Source organism: Protopterus annectens, chromosome 6.part0 (genome assembly GCF_019279795.1).
Source record: "Protopterus annectens isolate FY-2018-M chromosome 6.part0, PAN1.0, whole genome shotgun sequence".
In the NCBI taxonomy this organism is placed as follows: domain Eukaryota; kingdom Metazoa; phylum Chordata; order Ceratodontiformes; family Protopteridae; genus Protopterus; species Protopterus annectens.
The window spans coordinates 259,073,956-259,101,229 of record NC_056737.1 but is presented as its reverse complement, the minus strand read 5'-3'; the positions used below and the strand labels follow the sequence as shown (position 1 = coordinate 259,101,229).

General features: G+C 41.9%; 1 protein-coding gene across 3 annotated transcripts in view; it reads right to left on the bottom strand.

The window, feature by feature from the left end:
* Positions 1-27,274, bottom strand: part of ERH (ERH mRNA splicing and mitosis factor) — a 161,634-nt gene that overhangs the window by 78,274 nt on the left and 56,086 nt on the right. For all 3 annotated transcript variants that reach the window (XM_044074005.1, XM_044074003.1, XM_044074004.1), the window contains exon 2: positions 15,757-15,844. In XM_044074005.1, the coding sequence (XP_043929940.1) occupies positions 15,757-15,844 (88 nt within the window). The remainder of the gene's footprint in view (positions 1-15,756; positions 15,845-27,274) is intronic.

Here is a 27,274-nt window from a genome sequence, read left to right as displayed (position 1 = left end):
CAGGTTGCTGACAAATGAAGTCCCTAACTCCAGATCAATGAGTAACTATCCTGAACTTTCAAACTCTCAATTGTTTGATGAGGTTTGAAATCAAAATACATCTGTAATATTCTTTCTTAGGAACTAGAAAGAATGAGACTGATAAACAGAGCCATATGACTCCCTGCCCTTCCTGCTCTTCTGATGGTAGGTAAACATCTGAAGTAAGCAAGCAAGTCATTACATATCACCCTGTATTTAACAGTGTGTGCCTGCATTAAAATAAGGTTGTAATAAAATAGTAACATGACAGGAGCTAAAAAAAGTGACATCCTCAAACTGGATATGTTGCATATTTGTGTACTATAAGGATTTACCTGCATCCACACTGATACGGCCAGGGTGACATCTTAGCCATTACAAAAAAGTACAATCCCTGACACTGGCAGAGATTTTCTTCCTGCTCAACAGAAGCAAAACTCAAACTATAGCCAGGGGAGGGGAGCTAACCAGACCTGGCTGCTAGTTGACACAACAGTACTTTCAGAACAAAGGAGGAAAAAAATACTGAGCTTAAGGACAATTACTTTAAGTGGATCCTTCCAACAGCCCTGCTTTGTTTCCAATGGGAATGAAGCAAAAAAGCAGCAGCATGGCAAATTAAAAAATTGTTATAACACACAAAATCATGGTGGTAACATGGCAGAAGTTGAATAAACCTTACTGACAGTCCTGTACTGCATACATCAACCGCTTAAGATGATTACACCCAATGATATATTAAACTATAACCACTTAAAGTACCATCACATGTGCTTGCCCTAGCCATTACTGGCCATAAGTTGAGGTCAATCGGTCCAAATCTACATAAAAAACGTAGAACAGCCTCTAACTGTCATGTAGCTGGGGAACTGAATGGCTTCATACTGTGGTCACACTTCCCAGATAAACCATGATGTACAAAGGACAAGGCAAATATCAGCAAGCAAATCAGCAATCGCTTCCATTCCTTACTATCACACTGATCCGGTGTACTATTGCTGAACCTCTGCCCTCCACAATCATATGCAGAGGCAAAGCAGCAGATACCTCAATTCCTACAAAAACAGACCTCAAACCTTTACAATCCCTAATGCAACTATTTTACAGCTGGAATACACCCCTCAAGGATACTTGTATCTGAGAAACTCTCAAAACATCTGACCTCAAACCTTCACAAATCACTAATTTAAGTTCCTTATAGCCACTGCCTACTCTCAAAACCCAGGGTATTTGCGTCTGAAAAAGTCTCTGCTAGCCAGAGATCAGCATCATGCTCAAAATTCCCACATTCATCTTTTCAAAACAAAAATATATAAAAGAAAAAGAAAAAGGAGAAAAGGTGGTGTTTTATACTCCAGCTATTCCTTACTCGCACTGCAACTATGTGGTGACATTCACCTCAAACCAGGTCCAATCTCTACCACAATGGGCCACACAGCTATTATAGTAGAGCTCACTCCTGCAACTCTGACAAGACAACACAAATCTAAAATTTACAAACTTTAACCTTACAAGTATCTGTAAAAAAAGCAATTAAACTGCATGCAATCATATCTCATTACAACCCTGTCTTCCTTCTTCCTCGCCAACTCAAAAAAAAAAAAAAAAAAAAAAAGGGCAGGTGGTGTAGCTATTTTTATACCCCAAATACCTGAACATATCCCTTTACCAGAAAAAGCATCCCTCACTTAATGCAGAGATTCTTACTGCTTTACTCAAGTTAAACTCTGATAAGACCAAATGTATCATAGCCTTACACATTCCCGTTGGCAAGAATATCAGCACAGCAGAGGACATACTACTCTTGGGCATCTAACACACTCCAAGAAACCATAATCCTTGGGGACATTAACACACACTGTGCCCAAACTGTATCAAATATATTCACTACCATTATTATCCTATATGGTTTCTCTTGGCTCAAATACACAAACAAGGTTTAACAAGCCCTCCTCTATGTCCACTACTCTGGATTATATTCTCTCAACTAAACCCAGTAATATCTATAACTGTGGCACACCATTTGACAATGTAAATGAACACCTGCCCAGTTTTAACAACAGGCTTTATACAATCCAGTAAAACATCACTTATACAAGTACCCGATCCAATTTTAAATGTAGACAATTTCACCTCCACTTTTGAGAAATACAATTGGAATGTATTAAGAAGTCTTCCTTGAGACAAAGCCACCTTTGCCAATATACTGAACAAAAAAGTGTTCCCATCAAGAGAAAGAGTTAAACTTAATCCAGCAACATGGCTAACAAAAACAGCAGCCAACTAAAATGTGCTTAGAGACAGAGCCGAAAGCATGCCACACTAACAAATCCTGGGAAAAACACTACATACAGATAAGAAATAAAACCAACCAGTATAAGGCACGACAAAAAATCCACTACTTTAAAACTTGCAGCAGGCACACCATAATAATCCACAAATAAAAAAAAAATAAAAATCTGGTCATTGGTCCAAAATCTAATGAACTCAGGTCAGAGTCAACCCCCCCCCCCCTACCAGAAATCACTTACTCAGTAAATCACTAAAATTCAACAAATACTTGTTTCAGGCTCTAGCTTCACTTACCAAATACTACCCCTCCTTCCACCCATAAAACCTTAAAGTCCACTTCTCAAGGAAACCTCTCTATTCCCACCATAAGAAACTTTCGCTTTTTAAAACTACAACCTCTGTTGCAGATAAACTTCCTCTTGAATTTCTGAAAATTGCAGCTGAAGGTCTATCATATCCGGTATCTATTCTATACCAACATCTATCCAGTCTAAATTCTCATGCCCCAATCATTTGGAAGAAGGTATCACACCTCTTCATAAAGGAAGCACGTCTGCTGAGTATTCCAACTTCAAACCAACTGCCATTCTGTTGCCATGGTTTAAAATATTAGAAAAGTATACCCATTTTCAATTACTGCAAAACTAACTGTAGACAATCTTCTCTTCCCAAACACAACTTGATTTTTGTCCCAACCACAGGAAAGTACAGTTGTGTACACCTACCATAAATGTAGATGTTAGAGTGTCTTCACTGTTGCAGTCATGACTGTAGGGTTCTCCCCTGCCGGCAGGCAGTCCTCGGTCGGCCAGAATCCCAAAGTCAGGGTCCGGCGTCGGCTGTTCAACCATGCTCCCTGACGTCAGAGCGCCAGGAGTACAAAGCTGACAGCCGACGCCATCTTCTCCAGTTTTTCTTGCCCCAGATGTCAGGAGTCCCAAAATGAGAAAGGTCCCATATCCTTTGCAAATACACCTCAGAAGAATGGTGAAAAACAAAAAGGAACCACACAAAAGTAAAAAATAAGAGGGGAAAGGAGGGAGGGAAACCCAGACTGCAACAGTGAAGACACTAACATCTACATTTATGGTAGGTGTACACAACTGTACTATGTTCATCGTGTTTCACTGTTGCAGTCATGACTGTAGGGTAGAATCCCAAAGCTGAAAGAAAGGGGGGTGGTCATAAAGAAGGGGAGGTGGTCATAAAGAAGAAGGGGCGGCTAAAAGGCCCTGCAAGACTGCAGAGGCAAAGCCTGCCCTAGACTTAGAGTAGAGAGGTAAATTGTAGTGCTTAGAAAAAGTATGCACTGAACTCCAAGTTGCAGCTTCCAAAATGTCTTTGGTAGGAACCCCCCTGAGGAATGCCGCAGAAGTGGCAGCAGCTCTGGTGGAATGAGTCCGTATACTCCCTGGGATTCGCTTTCCATGGTGTGAACAAAATCTGATTCCATGAGCAATCCATTTAGAAATGGTCTGTTTTGAAATGGCTTTACCTTGGGAACTTGAAGCATAAGAAACAAAGAATTGTTCTGATTTTCTGATGTCCTTGGTTCTGTCCAGGAAAAACATAGCTGTCTGTGTACATCCAAGGAATGTAAGATCCTTTCCCCTTTATTTTGAGGAGTGGGGAAAAAAGTTGGCAAGTGGATAGTTTGATTTAAGGCCACTTTGGAAACCACCTTAGGCATGAAGGTAGAATTAGTCCTCAAAGACACCCTGTCTTGATGAAAAATAATATAAGGTTCCACAGCCATAAAAGAGCTTGTAACTCTGAAACTCTCCTGGCAGAGGTTAGGGCTAACAGAATAGCTGCCTTCCAAGATAAAATCTTGATGTCAGAAGAGGCAGCAGGCTCAAAAGGAGGCAATGTTAGTTTTTCCAAAACATAGTTGAGATCCCAAGCAGGAATGGGAGGAGATCTAGGAGGTCTTAAGTTCTTAGCTCCTCTGAGAAACTGTCTCATGAGCTGGTGGAAAAAGATTGGAGGGTCTGTATTATAATGAGCAGAAATAGCAGAAGCATGTATCTTAATGGAAGAGAGAGACCCTTATATAAGAGATCTGTCAAGTAAAGTAAAATTAAAGGAATGTTCGGAAGAAGAGGATCAGAATCCTGAGCCTGCATCCAGGAACAAAATCTTTTCCATTTTCCTGCATAAGATTTTCTAGTGCTAGGAGGTCTGGCTTCTAAAATGACATCCATAACCTGCTTGGGTAGGAAAGAAGAAATCAGAGGCCCTGGATTAACCAGGCCGCCAGGCTGAGAGTTCTGACAGGAGGGTGTAGAACCTGACCCTAATGTTGGGACAGAAGGTTCAGAGACTGAGGTAAAATCCAAGGGGGCTCTAGACAGAAGTTTTTTAGAGTTGAGTACCAAAACTGTAGAGGCCAATTTGGGGCCAGCAAGATCATCATTTTGGGCTTGTCCTGTTTTACCTTTAATAATACCCGTGGAAGAAGAGGAAGAGGCGGAAAAGCATATCCCGAGAGGTTCCTCCAACTGAATGATAGGGCATCCACTTTCCAAGCTTCTTTGTGGAAAGTCCTGGTGCAAAAATTCTGTAGTTGATAATTGAGATGAGATGGGATGCAAAGAGGTCTATGTGAGGACATCCCCAGACTACTGTTATCATCCTGAATATTCTGGTGTCCAGCATCCACTCGTGTAGATCCGAACGGTTTCTGCTCAGACTGTCTGCCAGGAAGTTTTGCTTCCCTGGTAGCAACTGAGCTTGAAAGTCCAGATTGCAAGCTAGAGCTGTGTTCCATAGATCCATGGCTAGTCTGCAAAGGGGGTAGGAATGAGATCCCCCTTGCTTATGTACCACATAACTGTGGTGTTGTCTGTCCGTATTAGTAGTTGTCCTGGTTGTAGAAGATTCCTGAAGGCCATTAGAGCTTTCTGAACGGCTAATATTTCCTTTAAATTGATATGCAGGTGCTTCTGATCCTTTGTCCAAAGGCCCTGCAGACAGTTTCCCTGAAAATGGGCTCCCCAAGCATAATCCGAGGCATCCGTGATTAGAATCTGAGTGGCAGGAGGCAGACAGAAGGGTTTCCCTTTGTTTAGAGTACATGCCCTGGACCACAAAAGAAATTCCTTTTGAAGGCAAGGCAGGACGGAGATCAGTATGTCTAAACTGTGGCAATGCTGAGACCATACACTTTTTAGGTACCACTGTATTTTCCTCGTGTAGTCTTACATATGGTATGAGAAGGATGCAGGAGGCCATGTAACCCAAAGCCTGCAGGAATCTCCTTGCAGATAGCCGAGTTAACGTTGCCAAGGTCTTGAAAGTTGAAGCCAGCTGTAATTGTTTTTCGGATGTCAGAAATGCCATCTGGGTTGTGGTGTTTAGAAGAGCACCCAGAAAAGTTATCTGTTGTGAGGGTGTCAAATTTGACTTTACTTTCCTGGGATTCTCTGTAAACATACAGTTTTGTTCCTACCATAAATGTAGATGTCCGATAGATATGCAACTGCAGTCATAACATATGGGTTTGTCCTGCCTCAGGCAGCCCTCGGTCAGCCGGATTCCAAAGTCTGGGTCCGGCGTCGGCCGGTGTCACCTCCTCTCCGACGGCAGAACGGCTGGAGTATAAAGGCATCGGCAGACGCCATCTTCTTCAGTGTTTCTTGCCCCAGATGCCAGGTGCCCTCCAAGGAAGGCTAAATTTGGTGAATGGATAAACAATTCCAGACATGCATAACAGTAATAAACAGATACACCACCAGCAAAAAGGAATAGGGGTAGTGGACCCAAAAAGAAAATTGTAGAGGGGTAGGAGGGAGGGAAAATCCGACTGCAGTTGCATATCTATCGGACATCTACATTTATGGTAGGTACAAAACTGTACTATGTCCTTCAAGAATGCAACTGCAGTCATAACATATGGGTTGAATACCATAGCCAAGCTGGGGGTGGTTGGAACTAATAAAGGGATGGTGTAGCTAAAATGCCCTGCAAGACTGCCGAAGCAAAGCCTGCTCGGGATCTGGATATAAAGGCAGGTTGTAGTGCTTGGTAAATGTATGCACGGAGCTCCATGTAGCAGCTTCTAGAATGTCCTTTGTAGCCACTCCTCTTAGGAAAGCTGTGGATGTGGCTATAGCTCTGGTGGAGTGTGGCCTAATATTGGCTGGCACACCTTTTCCATGAAAGGAATAGCAGAATCTGATGCAGTGTCCAATCCATTTTGAAATTGTTTGTTTGGAGATTGCTTTTCCTTGAACTCCAGCAGCATAGGCTACGAACAGTTGGTCAGACTTTCTGGTGGTCTTTGTTCTGTCCAAGTAGTAGCGTAGCTGTCTGTGTATGTCCGAAGTATGTAGCAGCTTTTCCCCCTTGTTTTGAGGGTTAGGGAAGAATGTAGGCAGGTGAAAGGCTTGATTTAGAGACACCCTGGAAATTACTTTTGGCATGAAAGAAGGATTGGTCCTTAGAGAGACTCTGTCCTGATGAAAAATGAGAAAGGGAGGTACTGCCATGAGTGCCTGTATCTCCGAGACTCTTCTTGCTGATGTTACTGCCAATAGAAAAGCCGTTTTCCAGGATAGAAATTGCATTTCTGAAGATGCGGCTGGTTCAAAGGGAGGAAGAGTTAATTTTTCCAAGATGAAATTGAGGTCCCATGCAGGTACTGGTGGTTTTCTGGGAGGTTTGATATTCTTTATCCCTCTTAGGAACTCTCTTAGCAAGGGATGTGAGAACACAGGTGGATCACAATTGTATTTTGCTGAGATTGCTGAAGTGTGGATCTTTATGGAAGAATATGAGAGACCAGTATGAAACAATTCTGCCAAGTATTCTAATATCTGAGGTATTTGTTGGCATTCCAGATGATGAATCTCTTCCACTTGGCTGAATAGGTCTTTCTGGTGGAAGGTATGCGTGCTTCCAGTAAAATCTCTTGAACTTCTTTGGAAAGAGAGATATCGGAAGAAGTTATGTTAACCTCCAGGCTGTCAGATGCAATGTTTGCAGGTTTTGATGAACAGTCCTGTAAGTGTGCTGGGTTAGAAGCAGAGGCCACGGTTTGGTCCCAGTTATGCTCAACAGCAATGAGTACCAGTGCTGCCTTGGCCAGTCTGGAGCTATCAAAATGCCTGTTGGTTGTTCTGCTTTGATCTTCAGTATCACCTTGGTCAGCAGTGGTAGAGGAGGGAATGCATAAATTGTTAGGGAATTCCAGCTGAAGGAGAGAGCATCCGTTTTCCAGGCTAGAGGATGGTGAGTTCTTGTACAAAACTTTTCCAAGTGATGGTTCAGGTGAGAAGCAAAGAGATCTATGTCCGGTCTTCCCCATGCCCTTGTTACTTGTGAGAAAATGTGAGGATGCAGCATCCATTCGTGTGGATCCCAGAAATTTCTGCTCAGCTTGTCCGCCAGAACATTGTCCTTGCCTGGCACAAACTGGGATTGCAATTGGATCTTCAGACTCAGGGACTTTTCCCAAAGAATCATTGTTAATCTGCAGAGGGGATAAGAAGGAGTGCCTCCCTGCTTGTTTATATACCACATAACAGTGGTGTTGTCTGTCCTTATTAGCAAATGTCCTTGAAGTGATCTTTCGAAAGTCTCGATTGCACGTATCACTGCCAACATCTCTTTTTGATTTATGTGCAGATGCCTTTCCCTTGGGTTCCATTGCCCTTGAATGCATCTGTCCTCCATGTGCGCCCCCCATCCATGATCCGAGGCGTCAGTTGTAATGATATGACCTGCTTGAGGTTTGATGAAAGACATGCCTTGGTTTAACTGACCTGCTTGAGCCCACCACAGGAATTCCCTTTGCAGACATGGAATAAGTGGGATTACGTCCTCTAGGCTTTGGCTGTGTTGGGACCATAAGCTTTTTTAAGTACCATTGCAGCTTTCTCATATGAAGTCTTGACAAAGGTATCAGAAGAATGCAAGATGCCATGAACCCCAGGGCCTGCAGGATTTTCCTTGCAGTCAGCTGGGAGAGCTTTGCTAGGCCTTTGAAGTACTCTGGTAACTGCTCTTGTTTTTCTTCTGTGAGAAAGGCCATTTGTGTTTTTGTGTCCAGTTTGGCTCCCAGGAAAATAATCTGTTGGGATGGCAGTAGTCTTGATTTTTGAATGTTCACTGAGTATACCAAGGCCTGAAGTAATTGAATGACATAGTCCAAGTTTGTTATCAAGGTTTGTTTGTTGTCTGCTTGTATCAGGCAGTCGTCCAGGTAGGGGTATATTTGAATCCCCTGGAGTCTGCAGTGTGCCACTACTGATGCCAGGCATTTCGTGAACACTCTGGGCGCAGTAGATAAGCCAAACGGCAATGCTGAGAATTGATAATGCTCTGTCCCTGCAAGAAATCTGAGGTATCTTCTGCAAATGTGTCTGATTGGGACATGCAGGAATGCCTCCTTGAGGTCCAGAGTGACCAGCCAAGACCCCTTGCCCAGCATGGGAAGGAGTTGTTGTAACGTCAGCATTTTGAACTTTGGCACAATGAGAAAAGTATTTAGAGTAGACAAGTCCAGTATAGGCCTCCATTTGTTTTCTTTTCTTGGAACAAGGAACAGTCTTGAATAAAATCCCTGGCCTTGTTCCTGAGGAGGGACCTTTTCTATTGCTTTTATTCTTAGCAGCTTTGAAACTTGAATGAGTGCCTCTGCCCTTTGATGATGTGGCAGGTTTGGCATGCCTTGTCTTATTGGTAAAGTATGGAAGTGGAATCTGTAACCTTTGTCTATTAAATCCAGAATCCAGTTGTCCTTGGTTAAGATATGCCAGTTCTTTGAGAATAAGGATAATTTTCCGCCTAAAGGTGCTTCTCTTTGAGCTTTGGTAGGCGTCATGAAAGTCAAGTCATTGTGATTGTCCTTGTGGTGCAGCTGGACTGCCTGCGCCACTTCTTTGATTTGGTGGTTGCCATTGGTGGCCCCTGTAGGAGCCTCGGTATTGCCCTCTACCTCGAGCACGCCTGTTTTTTCCCCTTTGAAACTTGTCAGTGTCTGGAAAGGACCAATTCTTTGAAGGCCAATTCCTGCTGAATCTGGGTGGCTGAACCTGGAGGAAATCTTTGACTGTCTGAACTGATTTAGCCTTTTCCTCAATGGACTTCAACACATCTTGTGCATTAGCACCAAAAAGCTTCTGTTTTTCCAGAGGTGCATCAAGTAACTTTACTTTAACATGGTCTGGCAGTGGCTGTTCTTTTAACCAAGCATGTCTATGTATAACAGCCCCTGTCATAGCTGCCCTACATGAAGCCTCCAATGCATCATAACCACACTGAAGAAAATGATTGCTAACCTGCTGAGAGTTATGGACCAGATCCTTCAATGCCTTTCTATCAATAGACTCAGGAGAGGCTAGTTTTTTTCTGTAAATCATCCAGTAAATAATCCTGGTACTGAAACATATGAAAAAGGCAGTTAAGTGACCTCATGGCAAGGGTGGAAGAGGTATAAACTTTTTTACCCCATCTCTCCAGGGACCTTGCTTCCCTATCCGCTGGCAGTGGATTCTTGGCTGAGGAAGCAGCCACTCCTTTGGGGCCCTGTGAAATAGTTTCAAGATCCACAGAGTGGGCCTTAAAGAGATGCTTGTGAGTGTCAGGGACCCTGTAATATCTGTCTGGCTTGACAGGAGCAGGAGGGAGAGAATCAGGGTTAGCACTGGAGTCAGAGAAAACATCATCCAGGACATCCATAACTGGAGGGATAGCTAAAGGTCTGTGCTGGGGTAACTTGAGGAAGGTACGTAGCCTTTTCCTAGAATCAGAAAATTCCTGACCCTGCCACTTAAAATGCTCCCTCATAGATTGGAGGACTTCACCGAATGAAAAATCCTCTGGAGGAGAGGCAGAGGGAATTGACTCCACAGCATCAGAGTCCTCATAGGCCTGGAAGGATTCTTCTTTGGTATCTGAATGCTCAGAATCCCCAAAGGCTTCATCTGAAGAGAAGTTGCCAGCCTGCTCAGTTCTAGGCCTTTTCTCTGCAGGCGGCTGAGAACCTCTGTCTGGGTGAGGCTGAGACCCCCTGATAAGAGAGATAAGATCTGCAGCAAGAGACATGATCTGTTTATCAGAAGAAGGGGTCTGGGCAGTAGGTTTAGGATGGGCCTTGGCCTGGCTGGCGGCCTTAGCACGTGCAAAGGCCTTGATGGACATGGATACAGGAGGCCTAGCTGCCCCACGTGCAGGAGTAACCTTGTCTACGGGAATGGTGTCGGGTAGATCCAGAACTTCGGTTTCTGGAGGAAAATCAATAACAGGCACTGGTGTAGTCTCCGGGACCGAAGGACGTGTTACCGCTGTGTCGTCGGCCTGGAGCGGTTGAATTACCGCTTCTGAAGGGACCGAAGCACACGCGGAGGGCTTAAGAGAAATATCGGTAGAGGCCCCGGTCCTTTCGTTTTTTGGAAATGTGTTGTCGGTTGTTCCGACGGCATGATATAAGCGAAGGATTCGCCGAAAAAGTCTTCGGCAAATTCTGCCCGGCGCCTGAGGGTGCGCTTATTAAAGCAAGCACAGGCCGAGACGTCGTGGTCTGGGCCCAGGCAAGGGAGGCAGTAAGAATGGAAGTCCTTATGAGGTATTTGTTTACCACAAGACAAACAATTATTAACTTTCTCAATTTGTTCTGACATCGGCTGAGGCAAGAAAAATGTTCCCCAACGGGGTACTTCGCTTTTAGATGACTTCAGTAACTGAAGACACAGGAGCTGACCGACCAGCACTTGCGAACTGCTTCTGCTTCGGGCACCGCGCGGCAAGAAAGACTGAAGATGGCATCGGCCGATGCCTTTATACTCCAGCCGTTCTGACGTCAGAGAGGAGGTGACACTGGCCGACGCCGGACCCAGACTTTGGAATCCGGCCGACCGAGGGGCTGCCTGAGCAGGACAACCCATATGTTATGACTGCAGTTGCATTCTTGAAGGACATCTTGAGGAGGTTCTGTACAAATTTTAGATGCTGGAGTAAGACATCCTTGCTGTCTGCTTGAATTAGACAATCGTCCAGATAAGGGTAAATTTGAATTCCCTTGAGTCTGCAGTAAGCTACTACTGGAGCCAGGCATTTGGTGAAGACCCTGGGCGCAGTAGACAATCCAAAGGGCAGTGCAGAGAATTGAAAGTGCCTCCATCCGGCTTTGAACCTGAGGTATTTTCTGCGTTCCTGCCTGATGGGAATGTGTAAATATGCCTCCTTTAAATCCAAAGTCACCATCCTGCTGTAGAGTAAGCATCTTGAATTTTGGAATCTCTAGAAAGGAGTTCAAGACTGACCGATCCAGAATGGGTCTCCATGAGTTTTGCTTCCTGGGGACTAGAAAGAGCCTTGAGTAAAACCCTGTCCCATCTCTGAAAGTGGAACCAGTTCTATGGCTTTCATGGCCGAAAGAGCTTCCACCTGGTTTAAGGCCTCTGTCCATTGATGTTATGGAAGGTCTGGCCATCCGCTTGGCCTTGGCAGGGTATGAAAATGGAATTTGTAACCTCTTAAAACCACTTGTCTTGGATTATATGAGTCCAATTTTGATAAAAAAGAGTTTTCCTCCGAGAGGGGCTTCCAGGCAAGAAGTTCCTGCAGCCCAACAGAGGGAGTCATTGAGTTTGTTTCCTATGAGTTTTGTGACCTGTCCTCTCCTCCCCTGGGGTGGAAGCAGTCCACTGTCTTGGTCTATAAGAAAGCTTGTGTTTCAGGCATTCCTCTGGAGTGTCTATATCTACCCCTCTGAGGCCTGTCTGAAGTGGGAAAGGACCAATTTTTAGAAGGCCAATTCCTGCTAAATCTTGGTGGCTGTACTTGTAAGAAATCTTTAACTGTTTGCATGGATTTCGCCTTATCCTCCATCTTTTTAATCACCTCTTCAGCTTTTGATCCAAACAAAACATTATGCTGAACAGGAGCATCCAATAATTTAGCTTTTACTTGTTCTGGCAAATTTTGTTCCTTTAACCATGCATGCCTTCTAATGACTGTGGCAATAATGGCAGCAGCCCTACAAGAAGCCTCCAAGGCATCAAATCCACAGTGTAAACCATGCTTCCCAACTTGTTCAGTGGCATGCAATAAGTCATGTAATTCCTTATCATCTGCACAGGCAGAAATGGAAGTAAGCTTTTGTTTTAAAACAGACAAGAGAAATTGCTGTATTTCAGCATATGAAACTGACAGTTTAAAGCCCTAATGGACAAAGTAGCAGAAGTGTACACTTTTTTGCCCCATCTTTCCACAGATCTAGAATCCTTTTCAGTGGGAATGGGATTTTTGGCAGAAGCGGCCTTCACTCCCTTAGGACCCCGAGAAATGGTTTCAGGGTCAGCAGAAGGGTTCTTGTATAAAAACTGGTGGGAATCAGGAACCCTGTAATATCTATCAAGCTTAACAGGAGCAGGAGGAAAAGAGTCAGGGGTTAAGTTAGCCTCCGAAAAAGCATCATCCACAATATCCAAAACAGGAGGGAGGAATAGCCAGGGGTCTATGTTGGGGGAGAAGAAAATCCCTTATTCTTTTCTTAGATTCCGAATACTCCTGTCCTTCCCAGTGGAATTGTTCCCTCATTTCATGTAAAGTTTCCCCAAAAGATAAATCCTCAGGGGGAGAAGCTGAAGGAATGGATTCCTCAGCATCAGAATCCTCATAAGGAGGGAAAGAATATTCCTGGTCAGAAGAAGAAACTGAAGAAACAGAAGCCTGATCAGAGGAATCATAATAAACATCCTGCCTTGGCCTTTTATCTGGAAGGGGATGAGAACCCCTAATCATAGTAAGAAAATCCTCCGCCATCTTGAGTAACTGTTTCTGTGACTTGGGAGCCGGTTCAGAAGAGGGCTGTGTTGCAGTCTTTGATTTAGAAGGAGTCTTTGCCTTTGGCTTTGCCTTTATTAGAAGCTGAGTAGGCCTGAAAACCCCTTCGGAAGCCGGTACCTGCATAGCGGCTCCAGACCCATCCGAAGGAGCATTGTCCGAAGGTCCTGCAATAGAAATATTTAAAAGGCCTGGTTGGCTCCTCATGAGAGTCCGTTTCGGCCATCGGTTCTGAAATGGCTGACGACAGGGGCTGCAAAAGCACCTCACTGACGACAGGGGCTGCAAAAGCACCTCACTGATGACGGCCGAACCTGAAGCTGGCTCCGCTTGTGCGCTATCATCAGATTTGGACCTTGGAGGCCTGTCTTTATCCTTGCGACGTTTGTGAACTCCGGTAGCAGGAACCGTATCAGACGACATTTTGTAGTTAAAGCACCTACCGAAGTAATGAAAAGCAAAATCGTACCTTCGTTTAATTGTACGTTGATTGAATCTAGCACAAAACAGACAACTATCTACGTCGTGGTCAGGGCCTAAGCAAGGAATACAGTAAGAATGAAAATCCTTATGAGGTACTTGCTTCCCACATGAAATACAATTATTAACTTTTTCTGACATCGGACTGGAGCAAGAAAAAGTTTCCCCAACGGGATACTTAGCTTTGAGTGGAGAAAAAAGTCTTCGGACTGAAGTTTATCAAAAAAAGTCAGGAGTCAGCCGACCGGCACTTGCGAACTGCTATCACCGCACGGCAAGAAAGACTGGAGAAGATGGCGTCGGCTGTCAGCTTTGTACTCCTGGCGCTCTGATGTCAGGGAGCATGGTTGAACAGCTGATGCCGGACCCAGACTTTGGGATTCTGGCCGACCGAGGACTGCCTGCCGGCAGGGGAGAACCCTACAGTCATGACTGCAACAGTGAAACACGAACATCACTACTGTCCAACTTTACCTTTCTATACCATTAATTAAAAAAGTACCAGAAACCTAGTATTTTCCTTATCCCTAGACCTGTCCAAAGCATTTCATCAATCTTGCACCATAAACTATCACTAAAAACTTCCTCCTTAGGTTTCTTCCCCCTATTCCCTCTCCTGGTTAAACAGCTACCTAACAGATGGATTCCAACAAGTCAAATCGCAGCAAGAATACTCATCATTTATACCCATTACCACTGGAGTGCCACAAACTCCACACTTGGACCCCTCCCATTTAACATATTAAAAACTCATTTACACACTTCTTCCAAGCATGCCACTTTCCTACAATATGCAAAGGACACTACACTCATTTGCAGTCTCTAACCTACAAAAACTTAAGAATGAATTATTATAGAAACCTGGTTAGACAACTCACAAATCCTATTCACCCCCCCCCCACAAAAAAAAAACTGTTTCAGCCCTAAAACAGTCTCCCAAAGAAAAACTACTGCATAAACCACTTCATTGGATAACACCCTGCTTGAAATGGTCTTCAACACCAACTCTAAGGAGTCACCATTGGTGACAACATGAAAGTTATCTTACACTTCCAAATTATTAATAAACTGCCTCAAATACAACAAAACACTATATTAATCAGACTAACCAATAGAACTAGACAAACTAGCAAAAACCTTCCTCATTTCTACCCTACTGTATATGTCTCCCAACTCGTTACTAACCTACAGACTTCCACACAAACAATGCTGGAACAGCATAAAATAAAAAAGCTCCCTTTGCTAACCACCCCTTCAAAACTCATCATTGTTGCACTCTAATAACTAAACTGGACTGAACTCCCATATCAACTACACTAAAGTCAGCTACTCCTAGCTCATACTCCTAATATCTAACCCTGGAATGTACCAAGCACTAAACGGCACAATTCATCACCATCGCCCTGTAAAAGGTAATCTCTAAACAGACAAACTCACCCTTTAAGTCAGTAAAGGCCAGCATGCATCCGGAGCCTCCTTACACTCAAACTCTGTAGCTACACTACGGAATTCCATCCCCCATGGTCTCGGTCTTTAATAAAAAAAAAAAAAAAACAGCAAGCATTCAATACGCATCAAAATAATCTCTCTCAACATCCTGGCTCTGTAGCTTCTACAGCTGTTGTAGCTGTACACCTCCGAGATAAGTATAAGAATAACATCTCGTGTTCCGATTTCTTCCTCCTCTTCTACTATACTTCTGCTCTCCTCTACTCTGTTGCCATCCGGCACTCACTCTCCTCCCACCCACCCTCTACCTATGCTCTCAACTCACTTTTACCACTCATTTCATTTACATTCAGAAATTAAATTAAATTACACCTTTGCTATCTACCCATTCTAAATGACTCTACTCTGTATAGTGACACCTACCCTACTGCACAGTTATATTTATCCAACGACATTGGTATGGAGCATAATTAGTAGAACTCCTCTTACTACTGTGTACACAGTTACTATATTACCCATTTTGACACCGTAAAATTGTACAGTTTAAAAAGGTTTTGACTGTACTGCATCATGTACAGGAACTTTTCGCACCAGACCTCTGTTGAAAAGGGGCCTTTCTGCCCAGGTGGACTTCCCCAATAAACAAAATGTAAAATATAGACAGGGAAGAAGAAATGGGATTATACAACTACACGCAGCAAAAGCATCTTAAAGGTTACTTACCTTCCATGCACTCATTTACAGATTCATAATCAGCATAGGTTCTGCCTTCGGGCCTCTTAGTAGGCTGGACCAGCAGGATTGTATGAGACTGCCAAAGAATAAAAAAAAATAAATAAAATGGTTTATTACTTACTACCAAGTGAAACACTGCATTTAAATTATTGCCACACTAGTTCAAGTCTCTCAAGGGAACAAAAAAGCACCAAAACCAATGCATTTAACTTCATAAATCTGATTAGACTGCCAAGGTGAGTACAGTTAATTTATCAGCAATTACTTTGGGGGGGGGGGCACGCAAGCAGCAGCAACCCCAAAGATGACTGCCATTGAAACTGTCCTCTTAATATACCCAAATTCTCTGAGGTAAATAGAATGTCACCCAGAAAATGTGCTATGAACCACACAGCAAAAAAAAAAAAAACTACTAACAGGCAGTACAACCATTTACTCTTACAAAATGACAATATGATGGTGACACAGAATCGATATACCACAATCTTATCTATACAGGTTTACCCAAGATGAAGCTCTGTTAAATCAGACTCATAATTTTTATTGCATTCTGAACCTCTGATAATACATCGTATTAGCAAGACAATATCACATGAATCTCGCTCATTCTAACACCATTATCCACTGAAATCACTCTCTCCAAATACAACTAAAATCTCATTATCACATGTGCAGAAGCCCTGTACTGCAGTTCAGCCGGTCAACTTTAAAATTATTTTCTCCTCATTTACTTAATTAAATACTACATATTTAGACAGTCAGGAGTAATAGCAAGTCTGCTTCTATCACATACAAAATCAAGGAGAACAGGGTCATTCAAAGAGACATCATCTATGCTCTTCCCCCAGCAATCAGAAAGCATAGGATCTCGATAGCATTCTTAAGCAAAGCTTTGAAGATGAAGGAGGGAAAAAAAAGGCACAAGTCACTTCAACTTGTCAAAATATCATACATACCCAACAACTTAACATAATCCAATCCATTGCTGTTCTGGCATTACAACTATTAAACAAAGTTATACCATTACAATATACACAAGAAATCAGAAAAATAAATAAAAGAAGCAGAGAAAACATATGTACTACTACCTTTGAAATAAAAATGCCTGGTGATATGTATACAATGTGACAGTATTAAAAGCCATTCCATCCTCACCAACTACAGCATGCAACACAACTCCACTCTGAACTAGCCATTACAACTAGACTCAAGGCACCCTTCTGTAATGCAGTCTTCCCTATGAAGTGGGTTCTGTTAGTGTCACCTACAGTTTATTTACTGACCAGGCAGGTAAAATGATCCATTTTACTTATTGCCATTTTAATTTGTTCACCAGAGTTTACCATTTTCAGACTCAGCCTAAAGCAGATTGTGTGAAAAAAATGCACCCAATCGGTCTAGATGTGGATTTACAACATTCACAGATGTTATTTTACAAGTACACAGTGGCAGCTTGTTCCCTTGGCAGTACAAGGAAGGCAAACAGGCAGACAAAAGAGGTGAAAGTTAAGAAGAGGGGAATACGGTGATAATATTTGAGATAAAAACTACTAATTTTAAAACTGGAATGTGGGAGGATACAAGATTAAATTAGATTTGGGGAAAGTGGAATAAAGTTGCTCAGCAGTGCACAAGGGGGTTATAATTTTAGTAATGTATATAGCACCTTAGATTATGTAGGAGTTAAGGTTTGCAAGGTTATAGTATTCCTGTTGCTAATTCCTTATCTTTTGATCATGTCTCCACAGTAGCTAAGAAATACTACATAGCTCATACAAATTTCCAAAGCCATTTCCTCTAGATGTAAACAGATCTTTATTCCCCTTAACACATCTCATCAGACCCATTTATAAATACAATGCCCTTTCTGGCATTTATATCTAAACATTATCACTTGACAGCTCTCAAAGATTACTATCAGTGTCTAACCTTTCAAGCAATGATAGGTCCACCCCTATTTGACCTTCTATTCCTTCACAGAACAAACAGTTCTTCAAATAGGCTAAAGGATCTAAATATTCAAAAACAAAATAAGCTGGATTCATATCATAAAGTAACCCCCCCCCAATTTTGGGATAAACATCAAGAAGCGTTGCATCTTTGTCACCTTCAAGGCAAACCTAGGAACAGGATCAACAGCCTCAAATTCTCCCCTGGTCTATCTTGCATTACTCTACTCAAGACGATTCTGCTCTTAAGGGTGTGCTGTAACATGCTACACAGTTGCCCTATTTACACAACTAGGCATGTACAGTCAAGTTTTGGAACTACGTAGACAAAAAAAAACTGACGGACTTAAGAGAAGACAAACAATATAGGAAACAGAGTCAATAAATAGGCCAAAATCAACACAAATAAAGGTCCGGATGCCATCATTAACCTAGAACACCACATACTACGTACACAGGTTGATGAAAAAAGAATAAGATAAATACCAGCTAAAATTTACATAGATGATAAAGGTATACTTATCCAATAATACATGCCTGGGTATCAAAAAAATTAAGCTGGCAGGATAATTCAAGAGCACAGTGCCATACTGCAAAAATTATTAAAGATGAAGGCTTGAGTGCCATGAAATATGGCAAAATAAAAACTGAAAAAGGTGACAGAAAATACCAGCACAGGTGTCACAAGTAAGCAGACTAATTTTGCCGATTTGAAAACTGATGTATGTTTTGCAGTTACAGGAAATAGACTTCCAGGTCTCCTGAAACAACATGCAAGACCATGTGCCCATTGGCTATTGTATCATTTTTGTTAGCGTTCTGCTATGCACTGTGTAGCACTGAACAGCTGAGCTCAAACATGCAAAAGGATACACAGCATAGCACAAATTAAAGAAAGAGAAAGCATACAGCTAACAAAAACTCTGTAGTAAGAATCTTTGTGTTCAACATCTTTGTATCTTGTATAGTAAGGGTTAAAATGTGAAGCTGCGTTGCGTGCAAAGAAGCAAGCTAAAATAAGTTGTTTTTCTTGTAAAGAATTTGCTGACCAAAGAGGAATGCACAGATGATACCTTGATCCAGGCACAAGCTTATCTTGTGCCTGACCTCTGACCATCTAAGACTCCAGGATGTGAATTATAGCCTTGAGTGAAATTCCTTGTCTAGTAACCAGCCACTGTGTACGTGCAGGGAAGGGTATAAAAACCCATGTGACGTGTACAGAATTTAGACTGCTGACATACCATGTACTTTGTAGCATGTCTCCATGCATGTAAAATAAACCTTTTTGCTTATTTTTATCTGCGTGATTCTTCCAGTATATGTTAAGAGTATTAAAATCTTTTGACATTTCTGGCGCCCAAGACCGTGGGGGCCACCTCTTCACGGTACGAATCGCATAAGAGGGACTGAAAAACCTGTACAGGGAAGGGAGAATGAATCTCGGGCTCCCTTGAACGGAAAGACCTCCGACAAAGAAGTCGTAAGTAGAGGCCAGTCACTCAGATTCGATCCGTGGGACGGTGACGAACGGGGCGAAAGAACCGCAGAAAGGTAAGCGTAACATTTTTTTCTTCTTTCTTTTTGTATTGTTCTCTTTTTAAAAAGAACAAAGGGACTAGTCATAAAGGAATTTCTTTTGTTTAAATTTTACAAAAGACCGGTAGAGATCTCAGGAAAAGGAAACAGTTTTTCTTTTAAATAAGAAAAATGGGAATAGGAAGCAGTTGTTGTGCTAGTAAGGGCTGCTTAAATAAAAGGACTGAAAATGAGGAATATATGTTTAAATTACATCCAAGAAAAAAAAAAAAAAAAAACTTAAAATACATAAAAAATGAAAGACAAATTATGGATTTAGTGGTAACTTAAATAGATCAGAATGTCAAAATTTGGTGAGAAATCTGCGTAGGGACGCAGGAGGCAAAGTTAAAAATCAAGTAAAGGTGGGATTCCCTCAAGCACAGATAACTGTAGAAAAGAAGCTATTTTACAGGCACCAATGCCCAGCACAAAAAAAGAAATGTCATTTTTAGGAATAACAAATTTTTGTCGTAGTTGGATTCCCAACTATGCAGAGGAAGTAAGTCCACTTTCGTAACTTATTTTCGCACTTCCCATGGCAGCACATGACGCGCTGCAATGGACGGATAAGGCAATACAGGCATTTACTAGGGTAAAACAATTGACAGCAGGATCTGCAACACTTAGCTTCCCTGACTATACAAAACCCTTTGCTCAGACAGTAGATTGTAAGCAGGGCTTTATGACATCGGTTCTGTTGCAAACTTATGGGGATAAGTTGAGACCATTAGCTTTTTATTCCAGTAAATTGGACACAGTGGCACAATCTTTGCCACACTGTGTACAAGCAGTAGTCGCAGCCGCACAGGCTGTGCACGCATCTGCAACCCTAGTTTTGTTTCATGATCTTACCTTACGAGTACCGCACTCTGTCGCGGTAATACTACTACAGGATAAAGTTACCTTTCTCTCTCCTAGCAGACACTTATCCTGCATGACAACGCTACTATCACAACCACACATGACCATTGAGCGATGCAACACTCTTAATCCAGCCACGCTGTTACCTACAGCTGACTATGGTGCCCCTCACGTGTGTTTAGATTTGATACACTCAAATGTCTTACCAAGACAAAATCTTAAGGACCAACCTTTGGCAAATTCAGACTGGACCCTGTTTGTAGATGGGTCAGAATGTAAAAATGAGGCAGGCATTACACAACTGGGTTATGCAGTCACAACTGAGACTACGGTACTAGAGGCAAGACCCCTCCCCAGGAACCTGTCCACGCAAGCGGCCGAATTGATTGCTTTGTCCAGAGCATGCACCATCTCCAAGGATAAGGCAGTTAATATCTACACAGATAGTCAGTATGCTTTTTCCACGGTCCATGTCTTTGCACAGCAATGGAAAAATAGGGGAAATGGTTACGGCCTCAGGAAAGGAAATAACCCACAAGGATTTAATCCTTAGCCTCTTACAAGCTGTCCAACTGCCACGGGGACTGGCCATCTGTAAGTGCGCAGTGCACATGAATGCCAAGGATCCAGTACCACTTGGAAATGCACTGGCCGACAAAACTGCAAAAAGTGTAGCCTTAACCTCTACTTTTGCACTCGAGACCACACAGAAGGAACTTTACCCTACAGATAAATTTGATCTACAAACTTTACAGGTAATGCAGGAACTTAGTACAGTTCGGGAAAAACAGCGATGGGTTAAATATGGGGCTATTCAAAAGCAGGGAATATTTTGTAGGTCCAAATGATAAGTATGTCTTGCCAACAAACCTTTTTAGGTATGCCTCATTAGTGACGCATGGCCCATCTCATCTGGGCCCTGCTGCTATGGTTCAAATGATCCAGCAAATTTTCTGGACCAAGGGCTTTATAGCATACGCTAAACAATTTTGTTTATCGTGCCTGCTTTGTGCACGATACCATGGTGGTGGGGTGTGGATCACCCCAGCAGCTTTTCCACTGCCTCCATATCCATTTCACACAATCTGCATGAATTTTATTGAACTAACTCCTGTTCAACAGAAGCGATTTGTGTTAGTCATTATTGACGCTTTTACGAAATGGGTTTAAGCTTTTCCGGTAGCACACCCAGATGCACTGTCGGTAGCCAAGGCACTTACAAACAACATTATTCCTCATTTTGGGCTACCTACATGCATCTATTCTGATAATGGCACACATTTCGTAAACCAAGTTATTCAAAAGCTGGCCGCCGTTTTTCAGATAGAGTTAAAACACCATTGTGCCTACCACCCACAGTCAGCAGGGTTGGTTGAACGCCATAATGGCATTCTCAAAGGCAAGTTACGTAAACTCATGGCCGAGACACATCAGTCTTGGATAAACTGCTTACCTCTGGCACTCCTGTCCATGCGTACCACTCCCACCTCAAAAGGGGTCACACCATTTGAACTATTATACGGGAGACCTTATTACGTCCCCCGCAGTGGCAAAATTTTTGCCTGCGGAACGTGAGGGGGGTGAAGAGATAGCAGATTACATGAGGAAATTGCTGCTGACCAGAACTAACACTTCTCTAACGAATGATTGCTTTTCAGATCAGAAGAACAGGATCCTGGAAGCGAAACCCGGGAACTGGGTTTGAATTAAAATTGTCAAGAGGAAGACGTGGGTCTCCCCCAAGTGGGAAGGTCCATACCAGGTTTTGATAGCAACACCTACAGCAGTCCGAATAAAAAAAAAGAACATCGTGGATCCATCTGACACACTGTAAACTGGTAAAACAGTTTGAACTGGACAAAAACTTGAGTTCCCCTGAGGAAGACTGATTAGTAGTAATCTTGTTTTGTATGAATATCTGACTATTGTAGCAATGCAGAGAAATACCGGAAGGGAGTAGCCTTTCCCACAAAAGCATTCCAAACTAATTTTGTTGTTAATAAGTGTGATTGTTACTTTTCTGTTTTGGCCGTTTTTATTTTTCAAACAAGACTAGCCAAGTAAAGAGAGATGATGCATATGATCTTTTAATGTTTCAAATTGTTGGATATGCACGGCTATCCCTACTGTACATGGTGGTCTAATGTTAGGTACAGTCCCTTTGGGGGCAAATGATACATGGACTAATTTACTATTTGAAACTTCAAATGTAGCCTTAAAGGACAAAATAGCATTACCCCTCATGGGTCGCCAGAATGGAACTGTAAGGTTGGATGGAGTCAGTGTAATGTAACCATAATTCATAACTGTACAATAGATGGGCACTGTGCAACGAGTTTCAAGCCTATAAGAGTGCTTGTTAATAGTACAGGGCTTATTAATGGCACAAGTTTCTTTGAAAAAATGTTACCTGTGTATGACCTTTTGTTTAAAGGGCTGCAAGACAAAGGAAATCACTCTGTTCCAGTCAATATTACACTTAAAGTAAATGATTGTTATTTTATCTGTGGTAGAAAAGCATACAAATGGTTACCAAGGAATTGGTCAGGCAGCTGTTTTTTGGGTTATTTAGCACCAGCTATAAGACATACATTTTCTCTTCCCCAAGGTAAAATACGAAATGTACATGCTGTTAATAAACCTGTTAATCCCGTAGGTAACGTTGATGCATCCTGGATCTATCAACACGATTTGTCCCATAGTAGCAGTAAGGGGCTATCACACATGGACTTGGGCGATGATGTTATTTCCTGGGCTGGTATTCTTCCAGCTTATGGGACAGTAAAATCCATTTGGGAGCTCAGAAAACTGTCAAAACTGTTAAAAACCCTGAGCAATGCAACTTTTTCTGCGCTAGAATTGGTGACTGATGAGTTAACTGCAATGAGGACTGTAGCACTGCAGAATCGTATGGCGCTCGATTTCACACTAGCGGCGAAAGGAGGTACTTGCGAGTGTTGTCCGTTCATTACAGACAACGAATATGACATTAACAGCCATCTGGAGATCCTACAACAAGTTTCTAAACTTACAAAACCAGGACAAAATCCATTAACTGACTTTTTCCAAAATTGGTTTGGAAATTGGGGAACAGTACTTATGAATGTCTTAATTGCTATATGTGTTGGTGCCATTATATTCCTACTGTTGGGTTGTTGCTGCATTCCTTGCATCCGAATGATAATATCAAATGTATTGTCTGCCAATGCAACTAAAGCTTATTATTCTGAATATACAGAACATGAGTCATGCGAAAAACTGTATGAATAAAATGTATTACTGATGATACAAAGTGTTGTTGGGGGGAAATATAGTAAGAATCTTTGTGTTCATCTTTGTATCATGTACAGTAAGGGTTAAAATGTGAAACTGCATTGCGTGCAAAGAAGCAAGCTAAAATAAGTTGTTTTTCTTGTAAAGAATTTGCTGACCAAAGAGGAATGCACAGATGATACCTTGATCCAGGCACAAGCTTATCTTGTGCCTGACCTCTGACCATCTAAGGCTCCAGGATGTGAATTATAGCCTTGAGTGAAATTCCTTGTCTAGTAACCAGCCACTGTGTACGTGCCGGGAAGGGTATAAAAACCCATGTGAAGTGTACAGAATTTAGACTGCTGACATAACATGTACTTTGTAGCATGTCTCCATGCATGTAAAATAAACCTTTTTGCTTATTTTTATCTGCGTGATTCTTCCAGTATATGTTAAGAGTATTAAAATCTTTTGACAACTCACAATGCTACTTGTGCACCAGCAAGACAAGTAACGGTACAATTTTCCTTTTCTCTCACGAGACAGAATGAGGAAAAAAAAAAAAAAAAGTTTCCAATGCAAAACAATAACAGCAACCTACACAAATTTCAAATTTAGCTCAATAAGCCATTTTTTTGTTGAAGAGCAGCATTGCTGTCACTTCCAGTAATTTTACTACTCAGGTATGCAATGTCAGTATAACTGAACAGTTACTTTTCCTCCAGAATTCAAGACACTTGGATTTTCACTGCCTTGCAATGGCCAGTAGTCTCTGTTGTGCAAAGGAGTTCAAAGCTAAGTAGCAAAATGTAACAGGAGGCAATTAGTGCCACGGATACTAAATAATTAGGAAATCCACTAGTAGAAATAGCACAACAGTGAGTACAGGAGTATACCACAATTGCAGCATTGGTCTGAGAATAATTATAGCATGCATACAAACCCATGCAATGTTGTGCCCCTACAATATTTTATGACAACCAAATCGAGGGCTCCCTATAAAGCCCCAACCAATTTAAATGTGAACAAAGGGAGAGAGAAAAAAAAATCATGAAGTACAACAAGCAACAGACCACAAAGAAGAAAATGAGTAGTATGTTGGTGGTGAGGAAAGGGTACTTCTTTTTTTTGGCGGGGGGGACTGTTGCCATTTTTTCTTCTTTAAATAAGGGTGGAGGAGAATGGGAAGTACAGCTGTCAAAGTAAATATAACAGTAGATATTTGAATGCAGTAGCCTACAGTATATGGGGTTGCACTGTACCAAGGATGCAACAGCTGGCCAGCTTCCAAAGCTTCAGGGGACCTTCCATGCACTCAAAATGTCAGGCAGCTTGAGCAGACCAGACTAAAAGACAAGTTTGGGTGCCATGCTATTTCTTCACAGCTTTCCCGCCAACAGACAGAGGCTGAGCCTTGAAGGACAATGCCAGGAAAAACTAAACATGCCTTGGCATAAACACATCAAAAAACAAGGGAGGTGGGAGGGATGGAGCAGCTACCGCAACAGTGATGAAACATCTACTGCTACAACTTTACTTGCACAGCTGTACTGTGTTCATCATACTGATCACGGCTGCAGTAGTTTTAGCTATATGGATAGAATATGTTAGCTTACTACATTTGGGAGGTAGAAGAAGAATCCAGGAGCCCCTGGATAATGGTACCTGCAAAGCCTGATCTAACCCTACAGAAGGAATGAAATTAAGGCCGTGGTGGGCCATGACCTTGCCTAGAATATTTGTGGCGAGTATGACAAAAGGTAATTGCCTTAGACAACCATTTGGAAATAGTTCGTTTTGACAAACACACCACTCGAATATAAATTTGCAAAACACAGTCTCACAGACCAGTGGTTCAACACAGCTTTACATGTGCAAATGTTACAGTCTTTCGCCTTCAAAGGATACAAGAATATTAACAAGCTCATAATTTATAACAGGTGAAACCCCTCCATAAATTACTCAATCAACCTTGTTAAAGTGCCCCATACAAGATACACTAAATTATTTAACAAACATTTTTGTTTACCAACATAAAAAAATATATATATATATTTTGGGTGAAGTGTTCTAAAATTCAAAATTAATTTACTCTCTAGTCATCCAACTTTTTATTGCTATCCCCCTATACAAGACAGGTTGTGTTAATACACTGAAGAAAAATTATCCATCATTCCCATGTATAGCATTAAAATGCACCCCCACAGGACTCTATTTTTATTAACGATGTCTCCCAGAAGTTCCATTACTCTAACCTTCACAGCCCTTCTCGTTTGTCCTACATACCATTTAATATGCTTACATCAACATCCCACATTATAAATCACCCCACACAAATTGTAATTAAATCTTCCCTTAGAAGTGAATTTATGCCCGTTAATATTGGTGCCAGAGATGTTCCTGACCTTACTACATATTTGCAGTGCCCACAAGCAAATGATCCTGCATAAAAATACCTGCTATTTGAAAATTTCACTAGTCTGGGGAATAAATGTCCCACTGCCTCATCCATACAAATATACCAAAATTCCAAAATTAACCTTTTCAGTACCACAGTGGAGTTGGTGCTGGGATGACACAGACTTTTCAGACACCACTCTACTTTTTCTCATGGGCCAGCTGTACTTCAGAATCAGGGAACCCACGAGACCCAAAATCCTCAGGTATTCCGTCGCAGTGACTGAAGTCTAAGCGGAAAACCCTAGGACTAAATCTAGATTCAGATCTAGATTTTCCTGTGAAAGAAAACTCTTTGAACCGTAGTGTCTAGTTGACATTCCAGAAAGATCTTGTGAAAAGGAGCCAAATATTTTGAATGTTCTCTTGGAAAATCAGCTCGCGTAACAGATCACTCATCCAAGACAGAGATTCGGGACACTTTGAAAGAGATTCTGCAAAGATAAGAACATAGTCTACATATAAAAAAAAATGTAGAAAACTAATAATGTGATCCAGACACAAAGCCTTAAGAAAAGCCTGAAATCTGGATGAATAGGAGTGTGATAAGCATCTTTTATAACTAGTGTTACCAGGAAAGCTGAATGAAGAAGAGGAGGAGGAGGTAACAGGATGTGAAGAGAGAGTTTTGAAATTGGGCATTATGACAAATGGGTTTAGGAAAGAAAGACCCAGAACTGGTCTCCAAGCATTACTTTTCTTTGGCACTAATCATCCTTGAATAAAACCTTCCCCCTTACCTGGGAAGGGGGAACAGATTCTCACTTGAGACAGCATGTGACGAGGAACATGTGGAAAGAAAAGTGTGTGGTCTTGCAGGATGAAGAATTACCCCCTGGAAAGAAGGAATTTCCTCGTATTGCCATAACTGTGATATATGACTTTCAGAACCCATATGTCAAACTACCCACTGCCAAACAGAAAAGTGGGGAAAAAAGGGGGCTTGTCATGATGGGGAGACAACAAAGTCACTTACACAAGTCATTTTGAGTTACTAAACTGTTCTTGGTTTGGGGAATTTTCAGAATTCTTCTTTGATCCCCTTTGTCATTTCTTCTTTTACCTGCATTTTGTATAGACTATTTTGCTGTTTACCAAAACTGGAACAGGAGCTGAAGAATCCCTTGGAAATTTTGGAAAAGGAGAATGAAAAATCTTGGAGATTCCCAGTACCAGCTTATCCTCTCACCACACTTTTTGATCACTTCTGCAGCAGAGAGGCCAAAACTAAAGCTCTATTCAAAGGATAATTTAAAATCTTATTTTATCATCTGGGAAGTTCTGAAAACAAAGCCATGCAAACCTCCTCAAAACAGTACCAGTGTCCACAGCCCTTGTAGCAGTGGAGAATCACACACTGTATAACCAAGAGTACTCCTCTGAATTTAAAGCAGATTATTCCT